The sequence below is a fragment of the Chelonus insularis genome, unplaced genomic scaffold (genome assembly GCF_013357705.1).
Source record: "Chelonus insularis isolate UGA/USDA-ARS -01 unplaced genomic scaffold, ASM1335770v1 contig_4_pilon, whole genome shotgun sequence".
In the NCBI taxonomy this organism is placed as follows: Eukaryota; Metazoa; Arthropoda; class Insecta; order Hymenoptera; family Braconidae; genus Chelonus; species Chelonus insularis.
This window is the reverse complement of record NW_023276613.1, coordinates 58857-68070: the sequence shown is the minus strand read 5'-3', so window position 1 is coordinate 68070 and position 9214 is coordinate 58857. Positions and strand designations below refer to the sequence as shown.

The 9214-nt window shown below is 30.0% G+C and overlaps 2 protein-coding genes across 2 annotated transcripts; both read left to right on the top strand.

Annotated features, from left to right (window-relative positions):
* The first annotated feature begins 704 nt into the window (after positions 1-704).
* LOC118070002 (chitin synthase chs-2-like) lies at positions 705-6136 on the top strand. Its single transcript, XM_035088403.1, has 13 exons — positions 705-805; positions 878-1119; positions 1194-1499; positions 1572-1787; positions 1859-2179; positions 2242-2640; positions 2773-2937; positions 3062-3336; positions 3414-4065; positions 4139-4808; positions 4883-5387; positions 5460-5627; positions 5702-6136. Exons 1-13 carry the CDS (start codon positions 705-707, stop codon positions 6134-6136), a joined length of 4455 nt encoding a protein of 1484 aa, XP_034944294.1.
* A 1729-nt stretch (positions 6137-7865) lies between these two features.
* On the top strand, positions 7866-8873 carry LOC118069993 (uncharacterized). Its single transcript, XM_035088390.1, has one exon. The coding sequence runs from the start codon at positions 7879-7881 to the stop codon at positions 8857-8859; it is 981 nt and encodes a 326-aa protein (XP_034944281.1). The 5' UTR covers positions 7866-7878; the 3' UTR covers positions 8860-8873.
* The last annotated feature ends 341 nt before the right edge of the window (positions 8874-9214 follow it).

The following is a 9214-nucleotide window of genomic DNA, read 5'->3' as shown; positions in this document are numbered from 1 at the left end:
CTAAAACATTCAATATGTAAGTCATGCTCGAGTCAATAATAGTAATAAAAAGACTAAACGTGAATTTCATCAGAACTGACACTAGACTTTATTGAAATTAGAAATCAAAAAGAAAATTGTCCAATCAAATCTGATTAGAACCAATGCAACCTGATAAAATTTGATCAGGTCTAGCATCGAAATAAATTAGACCTGAATAGATCAGATCTGATCTAATCAAACGCGATGGAATCTTCAACTTTTTCTTGGATAAAAATCATTCGATTGAGATATAGTGAAGCGATTATTGAATTTGGTCTACCTTTATTGATAATGAAATAAGCAAAAAAAACTATACCAGATAATATAATATATAACAGAATTATCTATATTTTTCGTAATGTTCTGATTTTCAAAAAATATTTTTAACACTTGAGAATGATTGCAAAAATTCCTAGACCATTGAAATTATTAATTAATAACCGTGATAACAACAAAATTTAAACAGTTTGTATTATGATTCACAACTATTTCGATTCATTGTTTTTTTAGACGAGCTTATAATTTAGGGAATAAAACGATAAATTTAATCATTTTATCATACTGATATCAATCCGATAATAAAATATAATATAGAATTTATTGAGAGGAGATGTTTAGAAAAATTACTTTAAAATAAAAATAGTATCAGTTTCGGAGTTTAATAAACTTGTTGACCAAAAACAATGTCTGATAATGCTTACAAAGAAGTTTGTTTTAACAGTTATTATAACGAATTAGATGAATACCATAGTGATAGTGAAAATAAAGACGGCAAAAATGAAGAGTATACTAATTTTCTAAATATAAAATTATTATCACATGTTCCAATAAAACTATTCATGCGAACTTTTTACAGAAATGCCAACGAATTTTATAATTGGGATGTTTTTCGAGAATTTCTTCAAACGACTAAAATTGGATCGATGGAAGATATAACTTTATATGAATATTCTTTAAAAGCAATCAAAGTTTGTACTTATTTGGTTTTATTTATACTAATTCTTGGTGGAGGATTTTTTTCTAGAGCATCTATTTTGCTTGCATCCTCTCAGATTGGACCGAAGCATACCATGCAATACTGTGAATACAATTATATAAGTAAGGGAATCAATAATAACTCAATAATAATATTAATTTCATTTTTAACATTATTTGACTTACTGTTATTTTAGATAAGAATATAACTGTAATGAAAAATGTGATTATTGAAATCCCAGAAGAAGGAAAAATTATGTGGTATTGGTGTATATTTATAGCTTTTTGTATACCAGAGCTAGTAACAAGCAGCTATACAATTTATCATATATTATTTAAAAAGAAAAAATTCCCAAGAATCTGGGATCTTCTTTTTGTATGTTTCATTGAAGGCTCTCATGCTGCAGCTATAACTGTACTTTTTTTAGTAATTCTTCCAGAGTTTGACTCGGTTTTAGCAGTAACAGTCAGTAGTTGTATCTATTTTGTACCTACAATTCTTGGTAAGTGTTATTCACTTTCACGTGTTCAATATCTTTTTATCATGTAATAAAAACTTAATTTTTTTTAAACAGGTCTCTTTTCGCGTAATAGACAAGATAAAGTAGGCCATCAATTCACTATTACAATTGCAGGAGATGTAATAATACTCGTAATTCAAATCTCATATATTATTGCTTTATTATGTTTTAATCCATTCCGGTCCACTATCAAGTGGTTATTACCTTTTACACTTGCAATCTGCTCATTGCGATGGTGGTCCAATTACATTTCATCAAGAAGTTCATTCAGTATGTTTTTTCATTAAAATATTGCTAGATATTATTAATATTTTTTTTATAAATATTTACATATCTCATAGAATTCATTCAATTCCTCTGCCGAATCAAAGAAAGGTTGGAACCAAGTCGTGAAACCGTGCAAGGAATCAGTGCAATATTTCGAATATTATTTTTTTTCGGAACTACACTGATAATTATTTATTTAAAGGACATAAGTCTCTCAAATTTTATCACAACATTTCCAGGAAAATTGATGTACAATGTAACTATCAGAAAATTTCAAGATGATTTCTCTAATAAGGGTGTATCAAATATAATTGAATTTTACATGGTTTCTTCACATGTAGTATTAATCGTGCTATTGATTAATGCTGTAGCATCATTAATAACTTTTTTAACCAGTAAGAAATATCATAAATCATTTCATTATTGATCTTTCAACATAACAAAATATTTTTTCCAGGTAAATTTGCTATCAGAGGTTTAATGCAATCTTTTGGATTTGCACTGCCTGTTAGTTTGACAGTTCCAGTGACTTCTATTTTACTTCTTATCATCTGTATCATGCAAAAGAGTGATCCTTGTGCTCTAGTTAATTATATTCCAAATTATTTATCTTTTAACTCTCCAGAATATGATCATTTTTTGGATGCTATATCTCAATGGCAATTCTGGATTGGGATATTTGTATTTCTGTCTCAAATATGGCTCACGACACATATCTGGACTTCTCATTGTGAAAGACTGGCAAGTGAAAAACGTATTTTTGCCGTCTACTCATATGACTCGTTTATCATTGATCAATCGTTGATATTTAATCGACGAAGAGATTTTTTAAATGAATCTTCAAATCCAGAGGTTGGTATTAAAAATTTTCGCGTATTAATGAATTGTATGACATTAATATTTGCACATTAGGAATCGAGTAAACAGAAAGAAAGCTTTGAAAGTTTCTCAGAAGCAATTTCGACCGCATCTGTAATCAAACCTAAAGATAAAATAACTAAAGTTTTTGCGTGTGCAACCATGTGGCATGAAACCAAAGATGAAATGATGCAATTTATCAACAGTATTTTGAGATTAGATCTTCATCAAGCAGCTATGAGATTCACGTTGAAACAATATAAAGTTATAATTGATGATTACTTTGAACTTGAAGGTGCGTGATAAAGTAATTATCTAAAAAGTTCAATGATGTTTTTATTTGAATTGATTAATAGCAATTATTAACTATAAATACTGTTTTAATAATTTATGAATAAAAAATTTTTCTTTCATTTCAGCACACATTTTTTTCGATGACGCTTTTCGGTGTATGCATGGATGTGAAACCGTTTGTGATCATCATGAAGATGAAACCTATGTTAATAATTATGTAAAGACATTTATAGAAGTGTATAAAAAGTCAATTGAAAGTCTTTGCATATGTGCATATTCACCGACCAAGTACCCAGCTCCATATGGAGGAGTACTTGAATGGATTCTTCCGGGAAAAAATAAATTGATCGTTCATCTAAAAGATAAAAATAAAATCCGTCACAGAAAACGATGGAGTCAGGTAATTATGACATTAGAATGCGTTTAAAGATATATTTATAATCAAATTACAAATAAGATAATAATTTTAAACGGCAGGTCATGTACATGTATTACTTACTTGGTTATCGATTAATGAGTCAACCGATTCATTCAAGTCGGAAAGAGATAATAGCAGAAAACACTTTTATCCTGACACTGGATGGAGATATCAACTTTCGACCTAATGCACTACAAACTCTTCTGCATTTGATGAAAAGAGACAAAAATCTAGGTGCTGCATCTGGTCGAATTCATCCTATTGGTTCGGGTCCAATAGTTTGGTTTCAAAAATTTGAATATGCAATTGGCCACTGGCTTCAAAAATCAACAGAACACATAATTGGCAGTGTTTCGTGGAGCCCAGGCTGCTTTTCACTTTTTCGAGCTAAGGCATTGATGGAAGACAACGTAATGAAAAGATATGCAACTAAATCAGAAGAAGCTAAACATTATATCCAATATGATCAAGGTGAAGATCGATGGCTATGCACTCTTGTTTTGCAATCTGGATATCGAGTTGAATATTCAGCAGCTAGTGATTCATATACACATGCTCCAGAAACGTTTAATGAATTCTATAATCAACGTCGGCGTTGGATTCCGTCAACTATAGCTAATATTTATGATTTATTGAGTAATTCCAAGGAAACTCGAAAAGTCAATGAAAATATGTCGTGGTTATATATTTCATATCAATGGATATTATTAGGTACAATTCTTGTCATTAAAAAAAGTTATGAAAATTTGATTTATAAATTTAAAATATTTTTTTTTCTATTCAGGGAGTACAGTCCTAAGTCCAGCAACAATCTTTATGATGCTTGTAGGATCCTTTGTAGTCGCTTTTAAAATCGATGATTGGTCTAGCTTATTTTACAACTTGATTCCAATTATAATATTTGTAGTAATTTGTTTTACTTCAAAGGCTTCAATCCAACTTAAATTTGCTGCAATTATTTCTACAATTTATGGGTTAATTATGATTATTGTTCTTGTTGGTATAATGATTCAAATTGCAAAAAACGGATGGTTAACTCCGGGTACAATTTTATTCCTTATTGTTATGGGGCAACTCGTTATTGCTGGTTTGTTACATCCCCAAGAATTATCATGTCTTCTGTGCATTGTGATTTATTACATAGCTGTCCCATCAATATATTTACTACTTATTATTTATTCGATTTTCAACATTAATAATGTAATCTGGGGTACGAGAGAATCTAAAGAAAATAAAGATATTTCAACTGAACAAAATCCATTGTTGACGGAAAATCAATCTTCGGAATCAAATACATCTAAATTATTTCAAAAAGAATCACTGGACTCTTTAATCGTTTATTTATTCAGAATTTTGTTTAATACTCAGAATAGGGATTCAGATCAATTTGAAAAACTCGATTGTATTGCCGAAACACTAAATAACATTGTCGTTCGTATAGATAAATTAGAAAGGTTGGTATTAGTGAATAAAAAAATGTTAATATATCAGTTCCAATATGTTCAACACCAATATTTTTATATCACAGTAATATTAAGAACAAAGCTCAACGATTAAGACCTAAAATGTTAAGTTCTCCAAAAGATATTCATATGAATACGACCGAAACTGATAGAATTTGTAAAAGGGATCGAAAAACTTCTGAACATAGTTCTAAATATTCATTACTGCCTTCTACACATATAAAACCAAATAATGTACGAGAAAATCATTATCTCATAAGTCCACATTGGATTCAAGATCCGGATCTCCAAAAAGGACAAGTCCAATTTTTATCTCTTGAAGAGGAACTCTTCTGGAAACAATTGATAAAAAAATATCTTCAACCACTCAATGAAGATAAAAAACAGCTTGAAAAAGTAACTATGGAATTAAAAAAGCTACGTGATGAAAATCTTTTTAAATTTTTTATGATCAACGCATTGTTTATATTTATAATTTTTATGATGCAAATAAATAAAGACAAACTGTATCTTCAATGGCCTGTAGGAATTACGTACAATGTTACTTATCATAATGGAGGTACTATGGAGGTAATTTGTTTGTTACACCGTTTTTAATATATATAAATAAACTTTTAAAAAAAGTATTGATTCATTTTGCAGGTGTTCATAGAAAGAAACTATTTACGCATAGAGCCAATAGGTTGCCTTTTTGTTTTTGGATTTGGTTTGATTCTTTTTATACAATTCATAGCAATGCTATTCCATAGATTTGATACTTTTATTCATTTGCTAGCAAATACTGATCTTAATTTCAGAAGTTCCAAGAAAGTAAGTAGCTAATATCTACCAATAAATTTGTAGAGTTTTAATGTTTTGATCAAAAATTAATTTTTGCGTTTTAGCCAAAAGATATCTTATCAGGTGATTTATCTGAGATTTATGCACAAGACTTTGTCAAAGAATTACATAGACTAGCTGAAATCAATGCGAATCCAATGTCTAACATGCATCAGTCACATTATACAGAATCACCCAAAAAACACAATACAATTCATACTTTAATAGAGAATCAAGGACTCCATATGAGACTACCGACCGACTTTGATATGATATTTCTTCAAAATTTAAGATCTCCAAGTACATCATTCATTACTGAACAGAACAGAAATGGAGCATTAAAAAACAGATCAGTAGACAGTTATACGATAAATCAAAGTATAGGTAGTGTAAATAGAAATCGTACTGATTCCTTAGAACATTCAATAAATACTATAGAAATATCAGAATGTTCTAACACCTCTAAATGTACTGTAAAAAATCTTATTGTTCATCCATGAATGATGAATTTAAAGTGATTATTTTGTTGTGTGTATTGACAATTACAGTCAAATAAATGGAAAAATATCGATTTGGTAATCTGAGTATGATCCGAATAGCACCAATACCAAAATTTTTTTTTTTTTGTTTTTAAAACTTGTTATTATTATCTTGTAATTCAAGTAGAGTCCAACTTTTTCTGTCTACAACTTCGATATTTGCATAATGTTGTACCAGTAATTCACGAAACGTAACAGTAGATAAGTAAGGCCGGTTCTGGATCACTCTGCAATACCGGCCGAGCCAAAAAGTGGGTTCTGATCCGTACTAATTACCGACCGCGATAACTTTGACGATAAGTTACTGACTTACTGACCGTAATAAGTTTCTCGACAGTGATAATATCGATGACTGACCGTTCTCGATAAGTCATCTTTGGCGATAATACCGATTGCGATAACTTTTTTGGCGATAAATTATCGGCAGCGATTGATTGTGATTTTTTTTTTTACCGACCTCGATAAATTATCTTCAATGATAATACTGATTTCTTTCCAACTGCGATTAAAATTTCACTATCAGCAAAAATAATTGATTTTCAAAGTTTTGTCAATGTATTAATATTCTCTCAAATTTGCGCTATTGACTATCGGGTTTTTCTGAAAATAAATGAATGAAAACATTAATTTTTTCGTGTACACAATTTATTTATAGCAAAAAAAAAAATTTGATTAATACATGAATAATATAATCATAATTATAATATATATATATTTTTTACAATATTTGATGTTAGTTTTCTCATTTACGCACTTAAAGGTTTATACTCTATTATTCGATCATGTAAGATACAACAATACAAACAATAGGCTGATGTGTTAGCAGGAAAAGCTTTTGATGATTCAAATTCCAGTCGAACATCAACTGGTCCTGATTTCAAGGATTCATTTTGTTTAGAACAATCAATTACAACGAGTGGTGCTATATCTACAAATTTTTTTTTCGTGAGTAGAGGTTCTGCTTCTTTATCATGATATGATGTTTGAAAATTTCTATACATATCATATAATAAGGTAAATTGATTGTGACTTATGTCGAGATTCATGTTGCCATATGGATAGCATTGTGAATTGAGGAAAAGTTTTACATCCCTTAAATCACAATGATCGAAATGACTTGCATCTTTTGTAGCATCATTTTTGCGTGCAGTTTGAAATCCTAATATAACATAGCAGGGCTTTTCCAATTGAGTTGATGTTTTTACGACTCATACGTGTTTGGTTGTGTTTGGCAGCATTGGATATTCATATAATTCCCATGATCTGAAACTCACTGGAATCGGTGGGTCTTTTGCAATGTAACTTAATAATTCTACTTTTTTTATGTCTGCAACAGTGACATAAGGAATTATCCATTCAATTTTTATAAGCGTGATTGTCTCTCCAGGTTCCGCTGCAGCTTGTACAATTGCATTAAGATCGGTATTCGAACGAGTAAGTATTAATTCATTTTTGGCATTGACAATTATGCGATAATAATCTTCAGCAAATCCCAATAGCATATGTAACGGTATCGAAACATCAAACTATCCATTATCATTAAATAATCTTTCATTATCAATTACCCAACCTGCATTATCTAAATAATTTTTTTGACCTTGATGAAGAGATAGTCATTACAAGGTCATTCAAATCCTATATAAATCTTTCTAAACACGCTTTTCCATCATTGTAATTCTAAAGTTTGTCTAGTATAGTCAAAAATGAGTGCACCGAACTATTATTCTGATTTAATTAAAATGATGGAGGAGGCTAATGCTCTTCTACCATCTTTAAATCGTGAATCTAGTGAAATCATTGATAAGTGGGTGCGAATTAGTAGTGACAATATTACTACATTAAACAGACATTTGCAATCGAGTGGTTTATCGGTTGGTGAAAAACAACGAATTCAATCGATAATTGCAGCACTCGCAACATTACATGAAAAATTCGTAAATCATTCAGTCGTTGGAGGAAGCCTTCAATCAACAGAACAATTAATTCGGTGGAAAGATTTAGAAAATGTTTTCAGGAATCGAATTCGCACTAGTGTTGTCATCAACTTGCAACATTTAAATTTACGAGACTTCTTATTGGACGCTGAAAAGCTTAACACCGAAAAGTTGACAAATATAGTGACAAGTGAGGGAAATTTAAAAGTGAACTTTGTCCTCGCTTGTAAATTTAGTAATCAAACAAATGATGGAACAGTTGTAGAAATTAAGTACTTTAGTGTAAAAAATGAAGCAATTTTGCCGTCAACAGACATAAAAAAACATTTTCTGGAAAATGTTGTTGATGAACTACTAACAAAAGTCGAGGATTTTCAAGAACGAGACTCTGGTTGGTCACTAGTAGAAATTGATCATCTGCAAGTCAATATTAATCGTTATCAACCTCTATCAGCCGGACAATCTACATTTATACCTCTACCAAAATTTATACAACAAAAAAAAGCAGTACTAAATATTAAAAACAACGATCAATGTTGTTTCTTTTGGGCTGTTACTGCAGCTCTTTATCCTGTTTTTAAAAATTCAACAAGAACAAGTTCATATCCTTATTACGAAAGTGTGTTAAAATGTGAGGGTATCAACTGTCCCACAACCATACATGATGTTCCAAAATTTGAAAAACTCAACGATTTAGCAATAAATGTGTATGGTTTAGATGACTGTATGCATGGTTTAGATGATGATTGAGAAATTATTCCGTTATATTTAAGTAAATATTATAAAGTAGATAAGCCATGTATTCACCTGTTAATGGTACAAAGTAGAGTAGAAGTAGGTGATGAAAATAATAATATTAATCCAGTTTTTCATTTTTGTCTGATAAAGGATCTTTCAAGATTAGTTGGAAATCAAATTTCTAAAAATGCACACAAACTATTCTTATGTGATAGATGTTTAAATCACTTTAAGATAGAAAAATCATATAAAAATCATCAAAAAGATTGTATCAACATAAATGATACGCGAATTTCACTTCCGGAAAAAGGTGTTAAAATAAAATTTAAAAATTTTCATTTTAAAGAGCCTGTGCCATTTGCTATCT

Bases quoted from the DNA above. Each gene is read 5' to 3' on its own strand.
- LOC118069993 (XM_035088390.1), top strand. From the start codon at position 7,879: ATGAGTGCACCGAACTATTATTCTGATTTAATTAAAATGATGGAGGAG.
- LOC118070002 (XM_035088403.1), top strand. From the start codon at position 705: ATGTCTGATAATGCTTACAAAGAAGTTTGTTTTAACAGTTATTATAAC. The intron at 2,938-3,061 runs GTGCGTGATAAA...CTTTCATTTCAG, and splicing joins TGATTACTTTGAACTTGAAG to CACACATTTTTTTCGATGAC. The intron at 5,628-5,701 runs GTAAGTAGCTAA...TTTGCGTTTTAG, and splicing joins ATTTCAGAAGTTCCAAGAAA to CCAAAAGATATCTTATCAGG.